Source organism: Anabrus simplex, chromosome 1, assembly GCF_040414725.1.
Source record: "Anabrus simplex isolate iqAnaSimp1 chromosome 1, ASM4041472v1, whole genome shotgun sequence".
NCBI classification, from domain to species: domain Eukaryota; kingdom Metazoa; phylum Arthropoda; class Insecta; order Orthoptera; family Tettigoniidae; genus Anabrus; species Anabrus simplex.
Window position 1 is genome coordinate 728,429,058 of NC_090265.1, and position 24,735 is coordinate 728,453,792.

A 24,735-nucleotide genomic window follows, 5' to 3' on the forward strand; every position below is an offset into this window, starting at 1 on the left:
CCCCTAATTGCTTTCTCAGGATCCATAAGATCTCTCTGATGCCCTTTCTCCACTAATATGTAATCAATCATCCGAGGCTTGTTCTTAGATTGAAAGCAAGGAAGAAAGGCTGAGTGTTGCAAGGCTGAAGTGGCTTAGACACATTAAGCGGATACAGGTGACTCGAACACTAAGGAAGTATTTTGAAAAGATTGTTCAACAACGAAAACCAATTGGACGCTCTAGAAAAAATGTGGTTAGATCAGATAAGAGAAGACCTAGAGAAGAGAGGAGAAACATGGGATGCCCGAGAGAAAAGAAGCATACTGGGACCATAATAAATGGAGGCACATTGTATTTAACTACCCTACGCGGCTCGCCGGAAGGAATTCATGATAATGATGATATAATCAATCAACTTTTTTTAAATTCTGTTTTCCCATCAATACCTGGTAATCTTTTGGCTATGTTTCTCTCTGAACCATGTATTTGCTATTATTAGTTGGTTTCTCTGGCGGAAGTCCATTAACATCTCCCCTTCTTGATTCTTGTTACTAAATCCATATGGTCCCACAATCTCTTCTCTTCACACTTGTGCATTCAGATCTCTCATTATAATTATTCCTTTGTCTCCAATGTATTTATCCATTTCTTCAAGGAATTGGTATGTATTCTCTTCTTTATCTCCAGTTTATGGAGCATATATTTGGAACAGACCTTGTGATCCTCTCCCGAACTGTATCCTTGCTATGATAATTCTGTCACTGATCTTCTTCACCTCCTCCACATATTCCAGGATATCATTTCTACTGCATCCTGTCTTCCACTGTAGAACAGCCTGTACTCTTCCTCCAGTTTCCTTTCCCCTCTTTGTCTCTAAGAATGGCCATGCCCTCCTCTTTCTTGAACTCTATCAGCTCTTCGATCCTGTCCTGATTTGGATATATTGTGATACTGGTCACCCAATTCTCACAGACCCCTCCCCCCAGTACTCGAGGAACTGCACGTCACCTGCAGGGGACGCCCTAGCATTTTGTGAGATCTTACCATACCTGCATTTATTTTAGGCTTTCATTATGAAGGGCTCGCCACTATTTACTAAAATTATCGAGATCGATCTAGCAGTACAATATTAGGAACCTGCCCCAAAATTTTGAAGCCATATATCATATTTGACTCTATAACTGCGAATTAATCACACTGCTATTCGGTGAGCTGCCTTGAACTTCTTCTTCTTCTTCTTCTTCTTCTTCTTCTTCTTCTTCTTCTTCTTCTTCTTCTTCTTCTTCTTCTTCTTCATCATCATCATCATCATCCCACTCCACCCGTCCAGGTGTGGTTTTGAACTTTATCTAACAGTATCAAATTGATGATTTAGAACTAAGGAATACAGCAGCTGTAAATAAATTAACACATTTACTAGAAATGTAATTCACTGTATAACCCTCTACACACAACAAATGTTTTTGCTGGTGAATAACTGTATAAAGTTTCTGACTATTCCAGAAAGAAGGTGACTGACTTACCTGAGATCATCAATTTGCGCCTTGCGCCTGGCTTTATACTGGATGTGTCGCATGGCCAAGGCATTATACTTCTCCGTCACAGAAGTCAGCTGGCCTTTCATGTTGTCACATTCACACTACGAAAAGAAATACAGAAATAAATTATTGTTCACATGGGTTGCATTCACAGGCATCTTGGAAGGGAGGGTACGATCAGTGGTTGAGAGGAAGTTGGATGAAAACCAGTGTGGTTTCAGACCACAGAGGGGATGTCAGGATCAGATTTTTTTTCCTCTTTCTTTTTTGCTAGTGGCTTTACATCGCACCGACACAGATGGGATCAGATTTTCTGTATACGCCAGGTAATTGAAAAATGCTACGAAAGGAATAGACAGATGTGTTTATGTTTTGTAGATCTAGAGAAAGCATATGACAGGGTACAGAGGGAAAAATATTCACCATGCTAGGGGAATATGGAATTAAGGGTAGATTATTAAAAACAATTAAAGGCATTTATGTTGACAATTGGCCTGCAGTGAGAATTGATGGTTGAGTTCTTGGTTCAGGGTACTTACAGGGGTTAGACAAAGCTGTAATCTTTCACCTTCACTGTTTGTAGTTTACATGGATCATTTTCTGAAAGGAATAAAGTGGCAGGGAGGGATTCAGTTAGGTGGAAATGTAGTAAGCAGTCTGGCCTAAGCTGACAACTGGGTCTTAATGACAGATTGTTACAAAAGCATGCAGTCTAATATCTTGGAGCTTGAAAATAGGTGCAATAAGTATGGTATGAAAATTAGCTTTTCGAAGACTACATTGATGTCAGTAGGTAAGAAATTCAACAGAAATGAATGTCAGATTGGTAATACAAAGTTGAAACAGGCAGATAATTTTAAGTATTTAGGTTGTGTGTTCTTCCAGGATGGTAATATAGTAAGTGAGATTGAATCAAGGTGTAGTAAAGCTAATGCAGTGAGCTCACAGTTGCAACCAACAGTATTCTGTAAGGAGGAAGTCAGCTCCCGGACAAAGCTATCTTTACATAAGTCTGTTCTTAGACCAACTTTGCATTACAGGAAGGAAAACTGGGTGGTCTCAGGATATCTTATTCACAAGTTAGAAGTAACAGAAATGAAAGTAGCGAGAATGATTGCTGGTACAAATAGGTGGGAACAATGGCAGGAGGGGAAATGGAATGAGGAGATAAAGGCTAAGTTAGGAATTAACTTGATGGATGAAGCTGTATGCATAAACCGGCTTTGGTGGTGGGGTCATATGAGGCGAATGGCGGAACATAGGTTACCTAGGACAATAATGGACTCTATTATGGAGGGTAAGAGAAGTTGAGAGAGGCCATAATATCATTTCGTGTAACTATTTCTAGCCAGCTGCAGCCCTCGTTAGGCAGACCCTCCGATGAGAGTGGGCGACAGCTGCCTTGTGTAGGTAACTGCGTATTATTGTGACGGAGGATAGTGTTGTGTGGTGAGTGAGTTGCAGAGATGTTGGGGACAGCCAAGGGTATTAACCACTTAAGGTTAATATCTCTGAACCAGCTGGGAATCGAACCCGGAACCCTGTGACCAAATGCCAGCATGCTAACCATTTAGCCATGGAGACAGATGAGGGAGGCCATGACGATGATGGTTATGCTCAGTTTCTAACGATTTAAATAATAATAATAATAATAATAATAATAATAATAACAATAATAATAATAATAATAATAATAATAACAATAATAATAATAATAATAATAATAATGTTGATGTTATTTGCTTTATGCCCCACTAACTATTTTAACGGTTTTCGGAGACGCTGAGGTGCCGGAATTTAGTCCCACAGGAGTTCTTTTACATGCCAGTGAATCTACCGACACAAGGCTGACGTATTTGAGCACCTTCAAATACCACTGGACTGAGCCAGGATCGAACCTGCCAAGTTGGGGTCAGAAGGCCAGCGCTTCAGCCGTATGAGCCACTCAGCCTGGCCTAACGATTTAAAGATAAGAGGTATAAAACAAAATGAGGCCACAGCACTAGTTGCAAATAGAGGATTGTGGCGACATTTAGTAAATTCACAGAGGCTTGCAGAGTGAACATTGAAAGGCATAACGGTCTATAATGACGATGTATGTATGCTCGGGTTGTTGATTTTATGGGCATGTAACAATGTGGAAACTGATCATGTGTGTTTGAATTTTTTCTCAAATTCCATTCCAATGTCTCACCATGTCCTACTGAGCTGGGACTGGGAAATCATCTCTAAAGTTAACATTTACTCCACCAGTCATTACTACTAATTATGCAGCATACATGTTTCATCGTGTCTAAATCTCCATATAATTTATAGGATTTTGAAGGACTGTTACATATTTTCATGTCCTTCCCATATGCTGGTCTAAAATGGCAAATGTCGAAGACATTTTAAGTTGAATCAAGACTTCAGTTTTTCCAACAAAACTTATTGCAATTTTACTAGTTACATTACATTTCCATGTTGATGTCGAATGACTGTTGGACATATAACCAATTGTTTGATTTCCTGTAACAAGTTTATGGATTATTTGAGTCTTCAATCTTAAATTTTTGATGGTAACCACAAAAAGTAATCCTGCATAACAGTTGGAGACTTTGTGGCACTGAAATACCATCCATTATTGATTTTTACAGTCTCACACTGTTTGGCATTTAATATTTATAAGTAGACATCAGATTTATATGCTGTATAAATCACCAATATAAGCACGCAACATTGCTGCAAAACGTGGTGAAATTTGCATTTAAGTATGCACTTATTTTCATGCTATTAAACGCTTGTATGAAATTAAAACGTAACATTCCTGTACTAGACTCACGCCAATATACAAAATCATTATCATGAATAAACAAGTGAATGAAAAACAAACAAATCACACTACTTACAGCTGCTGCTGTTCCATTAGTACAAACAATCGGTACGTAGTTTGTGAGATGTATCAATCTATCAGTTTTCACTGTTAAAACAATATGCATACTTCTCCTAGATAAGTCACAGTGTTGTTATTTAATACACATGATAAATCAATTAGTAAGGTTGAAGATTTAATACAATATGTAAAAGGTGATGAGAATATAATTGTGATGGGAGACTGGAATGCAGTGGTAGGCAAAGGAGGAGAAGGTAATATAGTAGGAGAAGTAGAAGAAGTCGGCTGGTTGAATTCTGCACCGATCACAACTTAGTCCTACCTAACACTTGGTTCACACATCACAAACGTTGGCTGTATACATGGACAAGACCTGGAGACACTGGAAGGTATCACATAGACTTCATTATGAATAGGCCGAGATTTAGAAACCAGGTGTTGGATTGCAAGACTTTCCCAGGAGCAGACATGCACTCTGACCACAACCTGTTGGTCACGAAATGCCATCTGAAGTTGAAGAAATTGAAGAAAGGAAGGAATACAAGGAGGTGGATCTGGAAAGGAAAGAAAAGAAAAGAGAGTGAGGGATTGTTTTCAGGAACTTTTTTTTTTTTTTTTTTTTGTAAGTGGCTTTACATCGCACCAACACAGATAGGTCTTATGGCGACTATGGGGTAGGAAAGGCCTAGGAGTTGGAAGGAAGCATCCGTAGCCTTAATTAAGGTACAGGCCCAGCATTTGCCTGGTGTGAAAATGGGAAACCATGGAAAACTATCTTCAGGGCTGCCGACAGTGGGATTCGAACCCACTATCTCCCGGATGCAAGTTCACAGCCATGCGCTCCTAATCGCACGGCCAACTCACCCGGTGTTTTCAAAGAACATGTAACACAGGGACTAAATGAAAAGGCTGAAGGAAACACAGTTCTAGCTGGCTGTTTGGTCTGGCACCTAAAGCCAATAAATAAATACTAATAATAAAGGAAACACAGTAGAGGAAGAATGGACAGCCATGAAGAATGAGATCAGTATAGCTGAAAAAAGAAAAGTAAAGAAGAAAGGAAAGATCAACTAAGAAACAATGGATAACTCAAAAGAGATATTAGACCTGATTGATGAACGATGAAAGTACAAGAACGCAAAAAATGAGGAGGGCAGAAAAGAATACAGGCGAATAAAGAATGAAGCAGATAGAAAGTGCAGGACAGCTAAGGAAGAAGGGCTGAAAGAGAAGTGCAAGGATGTTGAATATTGTATGGCCCTAGGAAAGGTATACAGGAAAATCAAGGAAACCTTTTGAGAAAGAAAAAGTAGGTGTATGAATATTAAAAGCTCAGATGGAAAACCACTCCTAGGTAAAGAAGACAAGTCAGAAAGATGGCAGGAACATATCCAACAGTTGTATCAAGGTAAAGAAGTAGATGATATAGTGTTCTGGAACAAGAAAAGTCTGCTGATGCTGATGAAATGGGAGACCCACTTTTGAGGTCAAAATTCAGCAGAGTTTAGAGAGGCCTAAGTAGGAACAAGGCACCGGGAATTGATGACATACCTTCAGAATTACCGACTGCCTTAGGAGAAACCAGCATGGAGAGGTTATTCCGTTTAGTGCTTAAGATGTATGATACAGGAGAAGTGCCATACGATTTTTGGCAGAATGTTGTTATACCTATTCCTAAGAAAGCCAGTGCTGACAAGTGTGGAAACTACCGCACCGTTAGTTTATTATCTCATGCCTGCAAAATTTTAACACGTGTTATTTACAGGAATGGAAAAACAAGTTGAAACTGAGTTGGATGAAGATTAATTTGGCTTCAGAAGAAATGTAGGAACACGTGAAGCAATCCTGACTTTATGTCTGATCTTAGGACCGAATTAAGAAAGATAAGCCCGGGTACATGGCGTTCGTAGATCTAAAACAGGCATTTGATAATGTTGATTGGACCTAGCTGTTTGCGATTCTGCTGAAGATCAGGATCAGATACCAAGAACGAAGAATTATCTACAATCTATACTAAAATCAGTCTGCAGTGATAAGAATCGAGAGCTCTGAAAAACAGGCAGCGATCCAGAAAGGAGTGAGGCAAGGCTGCAGTTTGTCCCCTCTCCTTGTCAATGTTTACATAGAACAAGCGATAAAGGATATCAAAGAGGCATTTGGAAAGGGTATGAAAGCTCAAGGAGAGGAAATAAAATCCCTGAGATTTGCCTATGATATTGTTATTTTATCTGACTCTGCAAAAGATCTGGAAAAACTGCTGAATGGTATGAACAGAGTCTTGGGGAAGGAATACAAGATGAAAATAAATAAGTCCAGAACAAAAGTAATGGAGTGTGGTTGAACAAGGTCAGGTGATGCAGGAAATATTAGATTAGGAAATGAAGTCTTAAAGGAAGTAGATGACTATTGTTACTTGAGTAGTCAAATAGCTAATGATAGTAGAAGTAAGGATGACATAAAATGCAGACTAGAACAAGCAAGGAAGGCCTTTCTTAGGAAAAGAAATTTGTTCACCTCGAACATTGATATAGGAATTAGAAAGATGTTTTTGAAGACTTTTGTGTGGAGAATGGCATTGTATGAAAGTGAAACATGGACGATAACTAGCTCAGAAAGAAAGAAAGAAAATAGAAGCTTTTGAAATGTGGTGTTACAGAAGAATGCTGAAGGTGAGATGGGTAGACAGAATCATGAATGAAGAGATACTGAATCGAACTGGTGAGGGGAGATCGGTTTGGCTAAATTTGACCAGAAGAAGAGATAGAAAGATAGAGCGCATCTTGAGACAACCAGGCCTTGTAAAGTTGGTTTTTGAGGGAAGTGTAGGTGGTAAGAATGGTAGGGGTATACCAAGGTACGAATATGACAAGCAGATTAGAGCAGATATAGGCTGTAGTAGTTATGTAGAATTGAAAAGGTTAACACAGGATAAGGTGGCATGGAGGGCTGTATCAAGCTAGTCTATGGACTGATGACTCAAACAACAACATGCAGTGTTGCTATAATGCTGATCTAAAGAATCAAAGTACTGCATTGAGGAAGTCCTTGAAACAGGAAGAAACATGTATGCTGCAAAATAAACAGTATTGACTGGCTGACTGAATGTTGGCTTTATTAAGATTTATTAGTCAATATGGTTTAAATATGACTTTCTCCTTCTTTGCAGGGAGATTGCCCATGGATTAGGACCCAGCAATGCAACTGCACAGTTTGCTGTCTCTTTAAATTGCTATTTTAGTTTAGGGGCCTCATTCCCTGAGGCCAACAAGTCCAAGTACTTAGGAAGGTGTGTGTTAAGTTTGTCTAATAATAATCTGTTTATCAGTGCTGTCTGAACTCATTTGCGTCAATATTTGTATTTCAATTAGCCTAGGTGGCTACAGCTAAATAAATACATCCTCAAGTCTGATAATTTCATATGAATGTATTTTGTATCAAATGCAAATCATGTGCAGAGAGAAAAAAAAAAAGATAATGTTATATTTATTTAAATCAGCATGTGCTCATGAAGAAATCTGTAACAGTAACTATGAAACAGCAAACGATGTTCCTAGCCACACATTTCCTCATGGATGCTTTGGTTGTGACTGTTCTGTTTGTTTGTGCTTCCGTTATTAGCATCTCCAGAAAGCCAATAAAATTTAGCGTCAAATATTTTTTAAAAAAACTAATCAAATAAAAAGTAGTTCAGTTGGACATCATCCTGCTGATGAAACTGGGAAGCAGAAATGAGACCATGTGCAGTTCCATGTCTGTTCCAGTCCCACCTTCCCACACTGACCAGAATGTTCCTACTACATACCAAGTTCACCTCATAATCTGAGTGGCTGTGTCACCTCTTCCGGTGTAACTAACAGATGAGAAATTTGGAAGAAGTCTGTCATGATTTACAGGTCATGTCTTACCCCAATATCAGTCAGGATTTGAAAACTACTTGTAAGGTGACCAAGTGGATTTTAACCCATTTCTCTTCTAAGTTGTATGCACTTGTTTCCTTGCCTTAACAAATCTCAAACTTCTCTTCAAAAAAAGGTACATACTGACACTTTTTAGGAATCTGTAAAAGGAGATGAGGACAATTAATATAATAGGAGCAAATCTCCAACATCCAGAGTTAAGACAGGGAATCTGCTAATTGGATGACACCCCTAAATGAAGAACAATGAAATGGGGAAACAGGCAAAGTATTCACTGGCATCTTGGAAGGGAGGGTGCGATCAGTCGTTGAGAGGAAGTTGGATGAAAACCAGTGTGGTTTCAGACCACAGAGAGGCTGTTAGGATCAGATTTTCAGTATGCGCCAGGTAATTGAAAAATGCTATGAGAAAAATAGGCAGTTGTGATTATGTTTCGTAGATCTAGAGAGCATATGACAGGGTACCAAGGGAAAAGATGTTCACTATACTGGGGGACTATGGAATTAAAGGTAGATTATTAAAATCAGTCAAAGGCATTTATGTTGACAATTGGGCTTAAGTGAGAATTGATGGTAGAATGAGTTCTTGGTTCAGGGTACTTACAGCGGTTAGACAAGGCTGTAATCTTTCACCTTTGCTATTCATAGTTTACATGGATCATCTGCTGAAAGGTATAAAATGGCAGGGAGGGATTCAGTTAGGTGGAAATGTAGTAAGCAGTTTGGCCTATGCTGACGACTTGGTCTTAATGGCAGACTGTGCTGAAAGTCTGAGGTCTAATATCTTGGAACTTGAAAATAGGTGCAATGAGTTTGGTATGAAAATTAGCCTCTCGAAGACTAAATTGATGTCAGTAGGTAAGAAATTCAACAGAACTGAATGTCAGATTGGTGATACAAAGCTAGAACAGGTCGATAATTTCAAGTATTTAGGTTGTGTGTTCTCCCAGGATGGTAATATAGTAAGTAAGATTGAATCAAGGTGTCGTAAAGCTAATGCAGTGAGCTTGCAGTTGCGATCAACAGTATTCTGTAAGAAGGAAGTCAGCTCCCAGACGAAACTATCTTTACATCGGTCTGTTTTCAGACCAACTTTGCTTTACGGGAGCGAAAGCTGGGAGGACTCAGGATATCTTATTCATAAGTTAGAAGTAACAGACATGAAAGTAGCGAGAATGATTGCTGGTACAAACAGGTGGGAACAATGGCAGGTGGGTACTCGGAATGAGGAGATAAAGACTAATTTAGGAATGAACTCGATGGATGAAGCTGTACGCATAAACCGGCTTCGGTGGTGGGGTCATGTGAGGCGAATGGAGGAGGATAGGTTACCTAGGAGAATAATGGACTCTGCTATGGAGGGTAAGAGAAGTAGAGGGAGATCAAGACGACGATGGTTAGACTCGGTTTCTAATGATTTAAAGATAAGAGGTATAGAACTAAATGAGGCCACAACACTAGTTGCAAATCGAGGATTGTGGCGACGTTTAGTGAATTCACAGAGGCTCGCAGACTGAACGCTGAAAGGCATAACAGTCTATAATGATAATGTATGTATGTAATGTAAGTTGTTTTACGTCGCACCGACACAGATAGGTCTTATAGCAACGATGGGATAGGAAAGAGGAGTGGGAAAGAAGCGGCCACGCCCTTAAGGTACAGCCTCAGCATATGTCTGGTGTGAAAATGAGAAACCACGGAAAACCATCTTCAAGGCTGCTGACAATGGAGTTCAAACTCACTATCTCCCGGATGTAAGCTCAGAGTGTGCGCCCCTAACCACACGGCCAACTTGCCTGGTCTACCTGGAATTAGCATCATCAATTTCCCGACAACATTATAACTTGGACAATCAGTTTATCATCTACATACACTAGGTCAGTAGTGTAGTTTCTACGTTGAAATCAGAATGCAAGCTCTTAGTATTTAGATCTTGCACCAGACATGGGAGAGAAACCAGTAAGTTTGTTGTATGACGAACATGCTACGTAGCTATTCTTCCCAAGAGTCTACATCAGTGAACCTCATACATTCAATACTAAGCACGTTACTTTGTTTATGATGGCTAGGAGTGAAATTCGTTGTCAAGACGAACGTTGAGTGAAGCCCAAGCATGTCCTCTACGTGGTGTAGAAGATTATGCGTGTCTGTTTGACCAAAAGTTTGTTCACTACATTCAAAACCACTGACGATACAGCACAACTTACTCGCACCGACATAGAAGACAAGCAGTTTATGGGGAGCTGTATCGAGCAGAAACTCTTGTTCCTCAAATCAATTCACAACTCGATACAGTACTGGATGCAGCGGAAGAACGACGTGTCAGTGAGGTAAACCCACTGTATTCTTAACCTTGAGCAGAGAATCATGGATATGAAATCGTTCTTTCGTCTTCTAAACCCAAAAACATATTCATGATTCTATGCTCTTTTGTATAGCAGAGAAAATGTATGACTGCTAAGTTTTTTTCTCTTTTGAGCAATGATATCAGCGAAGTGTTTTATTTGCACAAAAATGCCACCTCTGGTTTTCGTAAGTTTTGTAACATAACTGTAGAGGTATTTCAAGGGATTTGCTCCAGTTGAACCTGGATGTTAGACGGCTGGTTTCTGTGTCACGGCCTGTAATTCTTGCTTTAAGAGGAACTACAACTGGGCTGCTATTCCCTATAGATCCAACTCTTCTAAGAACGAAAGTTTCAGTAAAAGACAGGGTGTGAAAGAGAAGGACTTCTTAGGCCTTGAGGTTGGAAACTAACAAGAGTAGACCAAGGGAGATCAGACAGGAAAGATCCAGCACTCCAAGATGAGAGTCCTCGCAGCTGCCTCTTACGCCAGGCAGGGGATACCGTGGATGCATCCGTCCACTGGGGGTCCCTTTTCATACACGCTGTGTAAAAATATGTGGGATGTTGTGAGACAGTAGTGTGAACTGGTGAGTTACTGCTACATTTACCTGCAATTTCTTGATCTCTTCCAGCCTAACAAGCTCGTTCCGTGAAGCAGCGATCTGTGAATCCAAGAGGCTAGCCAACTTCTTAGGAGAGCCACTCATTTCACTAAGAAGTAGACTAGGGGGAGTGGAGTCTGCTCTGCAAGTATAAACACAGCTGTTCCAGTGGAAACCATGTATCAGGAACATGAAATGAACAATATTTTCATATTCTCTAAAAAATGAGTATAACAGATAAAAATGTCTACAATTTTACCAGTCAATGATGTACACTGACCAAATAACTCAGCAGAGAAAAATAGTTTCTTTCAAGAATCAAATAATAAAATCAACATCCAAGACGTTAAGAAAGTTGTTTGTTAGTATCTATTTAAGCACAGTCACACACGCTGCCAGATGAATGTCTCTCTGAAAGGCACTGAAGGTTATAGCAGACTAGCTTACATTGATCACTAGACCTCCGACTTTTAGGCTGTAAAAATGTGATTTTAGGTGCCTAAATTATGCTTTAAAAATGAGAGATCCAAAAAGAAGTAGGCTTTGATAAATTTTTGAAAATTACGTTACGAGTTGGCTGAAATATGTTACAAAACTAAAAATTATTAAACACTTGTAGCTCTACATTTCATAAGGCATGATAAAGTTTATGTGTGAGGGTGTTGCTACAGCGGACATGCAATGTAGCGTGACTCTGATGCAGGTATACAAGTACAGACTTGTAAGCAAAGGTGTGGCGATTGTGTTGTGTCAAGGTGTGTGTGTTAACCCCTTCAGTGGTGGGTTCTGGCAGACCTCCTATGCCAGAAAGGTGAGGTTTTTTCGGAGGAAATTATTTATTTTAAGAAGCAAGGAATGATTATCAATTATTAAGGGAACACATTCATATATATTTCAAGGCCCGGGACATGGTTTTTATAAAATATTGGTGTTTAGAGAATACTGCCCTGTGACCAATACATTCTTATTTCAGGCTTTTGTATTATTCCCACCAACAACAATAACGCAACAAACTGCCGAATTTTGTAAGAGTTTGTTTCTTTCCAAAACTGTGCCCTTGTATGCTGAGATTTATTTACAAGCTTTTCAATGCACTTTTAGCATAAGAAACTTGTTTCAGTCACTATCAAATTTACAACTTCATCCATTAGAAACAGTTCAAAACAGTCAATCACACTCACCTCTGGTAACATTACGATTTCCCGTAAATGGAATTATATTAGTTTGCACACTATCCCCAGGGTTACACATTTTCCACACAAATAAATGTTGAACATCTGCTACCATCACTTTAGCTTCTGACAAAATATCTTCTTCACTTTCACTAGAACTACTAAGGTCATCATCCGAAGAATCAATATAATCATTATCACTATTATCAGAAATAATAAAGTCACTTAAGAGATCCATCTTCGATGTAGTTCCTTATTTTATCTTCATATAAACATCTCTTCCGTTTCACGCTCGGCATTTCTGTTTACTTCGTCAGCTGGCCAGAGATTGTATATGTAAAGTAGAGAAGATAAGGCATATTTTAGGTTAAAGACTTCATGGAGACAGCGGGAAACCCTTCCGCCATGTGTTGAGAATTTTCCAAAGAGATTACAGTACCCGAGAAATTATTGGGCAATCGCGAAATGAACACCGCGACTAAACGAGAATTTCTTGGGCGGTGATGTTGTGGGCAAGCGTGCGCAACCCAAGAATTTCTCTGGCGTGCCACTGAAGAGGTTAAATGCAACCACGTGAACTATAGTGATGTTATTACCAAATGCGTCCAAACAGGACCAACGTGTTGTTATTCTGTACTTGGCTGCCGAAGGACAAACACCGGTGGACGTCCACTGAAGAATGAAGACTGCCCCATGGCAGTATATCTGTCGAAATCTACCATTGTGGACTGGTGCACCAAGTTCCATGTGGATCATGTTTCGACACGAAACTCCGGTCGATCTGGGAGGCCAGCCTTATCGAGAGAGTAAGCCAACGCAAGTGGGAGACAGTCGAGCACCCACCCTGTAGTCCTGATCTTTCCCCATGCGATTATCACGCCTTCGGTCCCCTCAAAAAGGCCTTGAAGTATTGACGCTTCCTGTCGCACAAGGATGTGCAAGCAGGTGGTTATGGACGTCTTCACACAGCACAACACTGTGTTTTACAACAATATATTATTAGTATCTGAATAACTTATACGTACATGTTTCGGAAGCCTTAACTCCCTTCGTCAGCGTATTTACATCAAAATCTACCTTATCCAAGTCTCAAGGTACAACATCTCATCACATTAACATTAAACATTTTCCTGTTTAACTTCAACACTATTCACTATATGTACACTTTGCTGTTTTTTTGTATAATAATGCCTGTTGTACCCAACACATAACACATGGAACATATTTAGAAACACTCTTGAATTGTCCACTCATTCCTCCTATCCTTTACACTCTTAAGCAGACCCTATACGGTCAATAAAACTGTCAGTACCGAGAAATACTGACAGTAATACTCATCGCGTGTGGACTGGAATGATGGAATGAAGGCCAGTACTGAAGCAGATCCGGATTTCCTGATCTGCGAGCGTCAGTACTGTAGAGTGGTGGGGATACTGACAGTTATACTGACCGTGTGAGTGCGCTTGTCATTATTTCTGTCAGTATCAACGGAGCAGCGGTGGACGACAAATGCGTTTCTCACCAAGGCCAAGTAGAGGTGCTTGTGGAACCGTCAAGTAGGCCTATTGCAAAAGTTTATCGAGCTATATGAAACGCTGTCAGAATAAACGTAACACAATACTTTACATGTTTCCACAACTGCTGTACTGATGGAAACTGGTGACATTATAGCGCAAAACTTTAAATCTTCAACATTTATACCAGTTGCAAGATAACTCACTGTCACCGCTAATCTCTCTGCCACCGATAAACAGCACCACATGTTTGTATTTTACCTTATTACAAAACGCTCTACCATTCGTAGTAATTTCACAAAAGTACCCTCACGCATTCGGAGATAGTTCTGATAATCTTCTGCTTCGGTATATTGTGTTTCCCTCAACACTTCATATGAGAATACTCTTCTCTTTTCCTAAGCCAATCTTTAACCCATCATTTACGTTCAAAACTGCGTTTCGTGCAGTACTAATATGATAGCTACAAAATGCCCGTCTTTCACGATCCATTTTGATAGAATACCGCAATTGCATGTTATAAATCTCATTCCGTAGTGACGGTTATTGACTTTATTTGTAAAGTGAGAATACCGCAATGGTAAGCTAGTGCACTGGTACTGACCAAAATATTGACAGTAATAATGATCGTGTAAGGTCGCCACAATATTGATGCGTACTGTCAGTATTATTGACTCAGTATTACTGATCAGTATTACTGACCGTGTAGGGTCTGCTTTACAACGTGTATCATCACCCTGGATGGATCCATTAGCTGAGTCAGCCACTGATAAAATGTACCTTGTCACTGCTTGTATTGTTGCTGCCACTAGGAATCTACCACCTTAACGTCCAATCTGACATCCTTTGAAGTTAATACCCTTATAGGTTGCATTGATACGTTCGTCGTCGTATACATAGGGTTGCGGCACTATATATCGAACACTTAAGGTTATCTCTACGAGTTATTGATCAGTATTTTTTTCCAGTGAAGAAAGGACCTCTGAAATAGTTATAAAACCTTAACGGAACATCACCTGGTTGCAAATGGCTTGTTCAGACTTTTAAAATGTACAATTTGTGGGCTTCAGACGCCTTTAAATGCAACAGCTGTATTCCTTCATATATCGAACGGTCTGTGTTATATATCGATCAGTGAGGTCTTATTTATCGAACACGATTTTTATACATCGATCGGTAAGGTTTTAAATACCGAACAGAAATATTTATTTTAAATCACTTTATTTCAGACATTATATGATTGTAATAGCATGAGCAAAATAGAATGATTCTTAAATATAAGTCACAAAAGTAGAGGAAGCAATATTAATACACATTAAAATATCCCGAGAAACACAAAAAAACAGTTTCTTATCTCTACCCTTCCACAGAGAACAGAACATGTCTTTAGACTTCCTTGTTTCTTTTCTTTCTCCTCCTCCGGTACTCCTTTGAAGATATCACGTATGTTTTCTTTAATCTAAACTGATGAGGTTTTTCTGGTACTTGAGGAACTTTGAGAAAATCTCTGAAAGAATCTTCGCTACTACTTGAGGTGGGTGAGCAAGCGAGTTCTGAAGCAATTTCATGCTCATTCAATATTTTCGGCTTGTGAACTTTTACTCCACTCTTCAAAATGACAGCACCAGGAAGATCTTTCTTGGGAGAAGGTACATACACCTCTAAACGTTCATCATTCCACGTGAAATCATCTCTTCCCTGATCACCATCATCTTCTGATGAACTGTCTGTCATCGTTTCATTCTGATTAGTAGATATTGTTTCACGTGTTGCATTGTACCAAGTTGTAACACTTTTCCAATAAGCATACAAATCTGGTTCACCATCATTCTGTTTTTCTCCATCACGTCTTAGTTTGTCATTGAAGTTATCGAGAATGCGAGAAGGCAAGAATTCCTCCAGGTCATCAAGCACAAACTTTAACTTCTGATTGGAAGTGGAAAGGGATGATGGGCTGCCGTCGTCACTCTCTTGCTGTTGCCTTCCCACCGGGGATTTCAAAATATCTACAACACATTTTGTGTAGTCCACAGCGTTGGGATCTAGTGGATAGAGGCCACACTTACGAAAGGCGCTTTTCACAATATCTGGCCTAACAGCATCATCCCAAACTTTCTTTAACATGGGCGCAAAATTTACCTTGGTTACTGATGCACCGAGAGTTCGTATTTTCTTGTCTTGAAGAGCATTTTCCCATGCTCTCTTCAGAGGTGCAAATACCCCCACATCTGCTGGTTGCAGAAGATGGGCGGCGTTAGGGAAAAGGCAGTACAATATTATTCCATTGTCATGACAATATTCACTGACCTGAAGGGATAAGTGACTCCTGTGTCCATCAAGAAATAAAATAACAGGAAGTGTAATTTTCTCTACCTCTAGCCATGACCTAAAGTGTTGAAGGTAGTTCAGAAACGTTGGAGCCTTCATCCAGCCACTTTCAGTTTTCTCGTAGATCCAAGGTTCAGGTACACTAACTTTGATAAGTTGCTGAAGTCGTATGTTGCTGTAGACGATCACTGTTGGGGCACAACGCCCGTCGGCACAGAAATTTCCGAGCACTGTTATGCCTTCTTTCTCTTTAGAGGTTGCCGTAATTTGAAGCTGTTCCCCTCTGACTCCAAAGTACTTTCCTGAAACCTTATGGAACAGAAAATTTGTCTTGTCTGCATTGAAGATCCTGCTTGGGTCTTCCATAATTGAACTTACATCCTCAGATTCCAGGTAGCACGACAGTCCAGCAAACCAACCACGTATTCTCTCTTCAGAGACAGCAGCCCTGCCCCTGCTAATGGTTTCAGCCTTCTTCTGACAGGGAATAATGCCGTCCCATAAAACATTTGAACCAGGTTTTACCAGGTCTTCCATACTTAAACGGTGTGCTCCTTCCTGATGACTGCACAATTTGCTGAACAGTGTCAAGTAAATTCTTTTTCTTCAACAGAAATCCTCTCTTAGCCATGTTGATTACCCATTCACTAATGCCCTCTTCTTCTCGTGGACTCAAGAACGGCTTCCGCCCAAGGGCAGTCTGAATCTTCTGACGTCCAGAAAGTTTGTCGTTTAACGTTGTTAAAGGGACCTGGTATGTTTTAGATGCCTGCCTTTGCGACATCATACTGGACTTAACCTGTTGAACAGCTTCAGTCAAGGCAGATAATGAATACTGACACCTTTTCATTTTTTCAACAGGTTTAACTTTGGCTTTTGGGACAGTTCCCCCATTGGGCGTCTTAATTTTGACCATAGTCAAGCTCTGAGCACTAGTTAAGGAAATAAATAATTATTTTCTGCTTTCTAGTTTTAAATAGCTAAAGTGTAATAAAATTGTTTTTTTTAAAGAGTGCGGGATAACTGCCCCCACACCCCCCCCTCTTGTCGACGCCACTTTATTTTACATGTTATAAACCTCATTTTAGGTCTGTATTGAAAATTTTTACAGTTCAACAATAATAAAGGTGTTTTAAAAACAGGCCTTGGAAAGATTGTATTCATGACAATCAAGTTTATGCTTGTGTTCACGTCCTCATGTTGTTGGCTTTATTATTACCACTTTGGTTTTCCACTAATAGTTTATATGAACTGTTTTTAATTAGAATTTTAATAGAAGTTTTAGTCTCCGACAAGATTACAGTTTAATCATAAGACAATTTTCCATTAGCATCTTTATATATTGTATCACTTTTCACATTTTTATGTTCTGAATTTTAATAACTGACTAAACTTTTAACTTCCACTTTTGACTTAGTTGTATTGTTGAAGATTGTGTTTAGGCTGAGGATGACTTTAATTGAGGGTGAAACATGTCCCATGTAACTAAGAAACTATTTATGTAACCACTATAAGTGAAAATATAAGTACTGAATAGATGGAACAAATTAAAACACCTTTATTATTGTTGAGCCACTTTATTTGCCGCCGACGACGAGAAACCTTGGATAGTGACAGGATTGTTAAATAAAGTGATTAGAACAACGTACGGCATCAGACAGACACAAGACTTTGTAAAGGAAATCAAACTATACCCGATGAAGTTCAAAATTCAGGCCTTCTCAAATTACAGATAGACGCCTCAGCAGTCACGACCACAGATATCCGGACTTCGGCGCCAAATAAAACAGTACTACAAATTAAAATCATAAACAGCCCATTTATTTTCAGTGGTGTTCGATATTAAGGGTTGTTTTTGTATTAAATGAACCTCATTTATCGAACGTCCTTTCGATATTTGAAAATGGGAGTCAAATATCAAACAGTATTTTATTTTAGAAATAAATATGAAGATAGGTGAAAACTCACAATACAAGAAAATAATAAACATGTATGTATGTTAACACAACCTATTATTTAAAGGATACCTTCTGAAGACACTATTTTACCGACAAAAACAGATAATCACCTCCCTTAGTAACAATAAACAATCTCATCAAAATCCCGCCAAGTCCAAAGTTCTAAGACTTTCCCGCGCTCGCCAACATGGTAACGACTTCGACCTATCGATTGATATAAAGCTAAGTTTGGAAGGGTAAATTTAGAAATCTCACATGTTATGTTAAACTTTTCTATATCCTTATTTTGAAACGGGATGTGCGAACTGTTCGATATTTAAAGGGTGTTCGATATATAGTGCCATTACCCTATTAGGAATTTTAGCCATGTATGTGCCGTCAGGGCAGAAGACGTTTGCTCGATTGTTGCAGGACCGGACTTTTTGAATCAGAGCGGAACAAACCTCCCGTTACGTTTCTGCAATGTTCCTCTAATAATATTGATAAAGCAGAGGAAACCTATCCGCTCGCCAGCCACTAACATCTTCTGCCTTGACGGCACATACATGGCTAAAATTTGTAATATGTATACGACGACGAACTATCAATGCAACCTATAAGGGTATTAACTTCAAAGGATGTCAGATTGGACGTCAAGATGGTAGATTCCTAGTGGCAGCAACAATACAAGCAGTGACAAGGTACATTTTATCAGTGGCTGACTCAGCTAATGGATCCATCCAGGGTGATGATACACGTTGTAGGAGTGTAAAGGATAGGAGGAATGAGTGGACAATTCAAGAGTGTTTCTAAATGTGTTCCATGTCTTATATGTTGGGTACAACAGGCATTATTACACAAAAATCAGCAAAGTGTACATATAGTGACTAGTGTTGAGGTTAAACAGGAAAATGCTTAATGTTAATGTGATGAGATCTTGTATCTTGAGACTTGGATAAGGTAGATTTTGATGTAGATACGCTGACGAAGGGAGTTATGGCTCCCGAAACATGTACGTATAAATTATTCAAATACTAATAATATATTGACAGGGCGGACCAAACAATCACCCGCTGTACATTATTATTATTACGACTCAATACGGACCAATTAAGGACCGATATGGTCAAGTTTCTCGACTTTGACTGTTGAACGGAAACTTTTTTATCACCCCTTATAATATTAAACTGTGTAAAATTAATTCCAATTCAAATAAAACAAACTTTTTTAATCACCCCTTATAATATTAAACTGTGTAAAATTAATTCCAATTCAAATAAAATGAAAATGGAATTCTATTTTTCTACATTTGACAAGTTATTAAACTAATAATAACCAGAATAAGAGATAAGAAACATCTTAAGACACCTACAATTTGTTCAGTTAGTTTGTGAGGGAAGTGTAAGCAGTAAGAGTAGTAGAAATAGAACAAAGCACGGACATGACAAACAAATTAGAGTAGAGGTAATAGTTATGTTGAAACGAAACAGCGCACAGATACAGAGTATTGGAGAGCTGCATCACACCAGTCTATGGACTGATGATTAAAAAAATAATTTAAAAAACACTATCGCTACTATTGAAGTTACAAAAAATACTAACAGGCAGCACAGTAACAAATGATTAAATATTTAATTCACATATATTTATTTAAAAACATAAATTCATCCAACTTCTACATAAAAAATCAAACTGTATGATCTATAATTTTTACCAATACTTTTTCATTGTTGTCCATAATTCAATTCACAATAAATTGATATGTCTTTCCTACATTTCACATTGAAAACAATGCTTTCACTCAACACTAAATTACAGACTCTTGAAATATGTTCCACATCCACTGGATAGCAGGTTCTATTATTAATATTGTAGTTGCTGTAGCTACAAGAAATAAAACTTTTCTGCTTTGCTCCGATGATTTATAAACTAATCTGGATTAATTTTTTTTTTTTACAATTTGCTTTATGTCGCACTGACACAGATAGGTCTTATGGCAATGATGGGATAGGAAAGGCCTGGGAGTGGGAAGGAAGCAGCATTTGCCTGGTGTGAAAATAGGAAACGACATAAAACCATCTTCTGGGCTACTGACAGTTGGGTTCAAACCCAATAACTCCCAGATGCAAGCTCATAGCTGCACGCCTCTAACCACATGACCAACTTGCCTGGTGGATTAAATTTAACAAAACATTCAGATGTAAATAGATTACAGAATTGCATAAAATGAGTGAATATAAAACACTGTGTAATTTGTAACTGTGCTTGTCCTCTACTGTCCGTAATTGGCTTCACAAAAAAATACTAATGTCTTTTCTAAATTTTCTACTAGAACAATGCTGTCTATAACTCAATACTAATATCGCATAGGCTAAAAATGAATGTTCTAAATCCACTGAAGTAAAAGGAGCATATATCAGTTTAGGCATGAGGTTGACGGGAATATCACAGTGGAAATACTTGCTCTTCCCTGCAAGGCCATCTGCTGAAGCAGCGCATATCTTTTTGCAGGACTTTCTCCAATTTTATCCCAAATTTTTTCTCTAACTGGACCAGGGACAGTTTTGATCCTTTCCTGCATTTCATTGTATGTTCGCATCTGTTGATATAGTGGCTCCCCTGCTGCTTCCAGCAATTTGATAATATCTACACGGAAAGTGTAGCGAGTCTTCATAATGTCAGAATCTACAGCGAGTTCCTATGCAGAATTGTTTTCTAGACTCAACACATCATCTTTACTTTCACTGAGGTAGACATAATATTCAGCAGCTTGCGACCACAGGTTGTTGTGGCAGAGCAATATTAGGCAATCACTCTCTAAAAGTCTGAACTACAGGGCCTCCCTTATAAACCCAGAACAAATGCACGGTACTTGTACTCTGTGCTACAGCAGCTGCTCAGCCCAACTTACGTCGTGCGCGGCTGCCCTGCTTTAAGTGTGTATACAATCTTATATGAAATCTTACCTTATAAAAGATGTTGGAAGTGTCATCTTTCATAATGAGGGACTTCATAAACACCATTAGGATTTTCTGCACACTAATAGCGAGAGTTATGACTGTTTACACGACCATTAAGATGAAACCAGGCCTCATCTAAAAAGAACACAAGCTGTGGGTCAAATAAATGATCAATCAATGATGCGAGTGATTTATTCGGTGACTGTTCAAGATTTGCACTCATGTCATCTAGCTTTACCTCTGTTAAAACTGTTCATGTGTGCATATGTTTTTTATTGAGCACTGAGCCAGTAGTTTCAAATTTATTTACAATTACATGAATCTGTGCTCATGAAGGTGGCACATCACCAGGAAATTGCTGAATAAATGCATTGCATACCCGTCGAGCCGACTCGTACTTAAAATAACTTTTACATATGGAAATACGGTGCTGCAATGATAACTGTCTCACCAAGTTAATCGCCCTGTGGGTGGGGGCGGTAGAATAATACCCACGGTATCCCCTGCCTGTCGAAAGAAGCGACTAAAATGGGCCCCAGGGGCTTTGAACTTTGGAGCGTGGGTTGGCGACCACGGGGCCCTTTTCTGAGTCCTGGCATTGCTTCCACTTACTTGTGCCAGGCTCCTTACTTTCACCTATCCTATCTGACCTCTTTTGGTCAACACTTGTTCTTTTCTGACCCCAACGCTATTAAGTTTGCGAGGGCTAGGGAGTCTTTCATTTTCACGCCCTTCGTGGCCCTTGTCTTCCTTTGGCCGATACCTTCATTTTTCGAAGTGTCGGACCCCTTCCATTTTTCTCTCTGATTAGTGTTATATAGAGGATGGTTGCCCAGTTGTACTTCCTCTTAAAACAATAACCACCACCACCACCTCACCAAGTTAACAGCTGAGATTCAGACTGGCTATTGATGCTAGGTTGAACACGTGCACACTCCTTGCAAGGTCAAGAACTATGCGTACAGCTGCTTAGGTCTCAGAGAGTAGAAATGCAGCTGGACAGTCTGGGTTTATAAGTGACACCCTGTACTCATTCTTATACCTTAATGAAATCTTTCTTTACAGTAGAAAGAGGTTTATTGACCTTTGGAAACTCTAGCCTGATTTGTTCTCTGACACGACTAACACCACGGGCAAGGCAGGTTATGTGGGTGACACAAGGGTATTAAAAAAAAAAGTCAATAACTGCTCTGCAGCTATTATACATGCTGCTGCATCAGTACAGATAAGTACTGAACGAGTTGGCCGTGCGGTTAGGGGCGCGCTATGAGCTTGCATCCAGGAGATAGTGGGTTCGAACTCCACTGTCGGCAGCCCTGAAGATGGTTTTCCGTGGTTTCCCATTTTCACACCAGGCTGTACCTTAATTAAGACCATGGTCGCTTCCTTCCCAGTCCTAGCCCTTTCCTATCCCATCATCGCCATAAGACCTACCTGTGTCGGTGCGATGTAAAGCAAGCAGCAAAAAAAGAAGTACAGATAAGTAATATTTTATTTTCATTGATACTGTTAGGAAACAGTACTTCTAGGCCACCATTGATGAATTTTGCTACTGTCTCAGAGTTTGTTCTGGACAGCTGTCTACTACAAATCAAATGCGCTTTAGAATGGCCTTCGCGAGTCAACTTTCCAGGAATTAAGATGACATGCAGCACCCCAGGCTATCCGTAATTTCTCATTATCGTGGATTCCAATGAAATATTTCTGCGATAACATTTTTCCAGGAAGCCTTTAAAGTAAGCATTCTCCCAGACATTAAACGGGATAGTTGTGCACTACACCATCAGGAAATTAATTTTTATTTGAAGAATTATTCAGTGTCTCAGTTAGTAGAGACTGTTTTTGTTTATTTTCTTTTTCTTTTCTGGGTGTATGCATGTGCCGAGTGTGATTTTTATCACTGGATACCTACACAAAGAAAATGAAAGTATGAACAGATAGGGTAAAGAGTTTCATTTTAAATGATTTGATATAATTCTAAAATTTATTTAAAAAATCAATTTCCAATAACATTTTTGAAATAGAAATTTAAATCTCATGAAACATTGCTGCCTAGCCAGTATGCCTCCTCATTTTGAAACAAGTTTGAAAATTAAAGTAGCCTGTCATAAATACATACATCTTCATTATAGACCACTATGCCTTTCAGCCTTCAGTCTGCAAGCCTCTGTGAATTTACTAATTGTTGCCACAATTCTCTATTTGCAACAAGTGCTGTGGCCTCATTTCGTGTTATACCTCTTACCTTTAAATTGTTAGAAACTGAGTCTAACCATCGTCATCTTGATTTCCCTCAACTTCTCTTACCCTCCATAACAGAGTCCATTATTCTCCTACGTAAACTATCCTGCTACATTCGCCTCACTTGACCCCACCATCGAAGTCGGTTTATGCGTATAGCTTCATCCATAGAGTTCATTACTAACAGCCTTTAACCCCTCATTCTGAGTACCCTCCCGCCACTGTTCAAACCTGTTGTACCAGCAATCATTCTCACTAAATTTGATGTCTGTTACTTCTAACATATGAATAGGATATCCCAAGTCCACACAGCTTTCAATACCGTAAAGCAAATCTGGTCTGAAAACAGACCGATGTAAAGATAGTTCCGTCCGGGAGCTGATTTCCTACAGAATACTGTTGGTCGCAACTGTAAGTTCACTGCATTAGCATTACTGCACCTTGATTCACTATCACTATACTACCATCCTGGGAAAACACACATCATAAATACTTGAAATTATCTACCTGCTCCAGGTTTGTATCACCAATCTGAATTGAATTTTCTTGGATTTCTTACCTACTGGTAAGCATGGCAAAGAACAAAAAATAAACTTTACAAGGTGAAAACATGAGTGTATCCTCCTAATTCAGTACATCATATGAGGCGCCTAGTTCCGAAAGTCAACATCTGAATTTTTTCAAGTTTTTGGGAAAAACGAAAAAAACTGTTAAAGTTCATCGTAACATAAAAATTCAATATATTTTATCAGATGCTTGTTACAAACTGTTATATAAACATAAAAATAGGGCCAGAGGTAAATTCAGCTATTTGTTTAGGAGATATTTAGCATTAAAAATTGCAGATGTCGACTTTTGGAAGTACAGCAATGGAAAGTCATATTTTGGAATGAACTTCTTGCATATGTCGAGTTTTGGAACAAAACACTGGATTTTGCTAAATAAGGATTATTTTAGCCACATAATGTTGTTATGCACTTGTAATTTAATGTCACGTCACCTTCCACCATGTTTTCTTGATCCATGCACTCCTTTGTAATATTGAAGTTCTGCATTGTTTTTCCACCCTTCCCCGTAGTGAAGTGTCAGCAATTTGTTCACGTCATTCATCTTTTCTTCTTTGACGGCTACACCAAGAGGCAACTGAATTTTATCGAAAGTTTCTGTCTTTCCCTTTTTAGTAATCCCTTTGAAGTCAGTTAAGTCACTCCTATAATTTTGCTCTCCACGAAGAAGTGTAGAGGATTTTCCTCTCCTAAATACAAAACTCTTGCAAGATTGAATTTTAAAATGCAATGACCCTGGTGCTTTAAAGGACGATTGCAC

General features: G+C 39.1%; 1 protein-coding gene across 1 annotated transcript in view; it reads right to left on the reverse strand.

Annotated features, from left to right (window-relative positions):
- The window catches only part of LOC136872674 (golgin subfamily A member 3), a 224,370-nt gene that overhangs the window by 69,498 nt on the left and 130,137 nt on the right, over window positions 1-24,735 (reverse strand). Inside the window, exons 11-12 of the mRNA XM_067146489.2 lie at window positions 11,264-11,399; window positions 1,506-1,621 (exon numbers count right to left, since the gene is read on the reverse strand). Of these exons, the coding sequence (XP_067002590.2) occupies window positions 1,506-1,621; window positions 11,264-11,399 (252 nt within the window). The remainder of the gene's footprint in view (window positions 1-1,505; window positions 1,622-11,263; window positions 11,400-24,735) is intronic.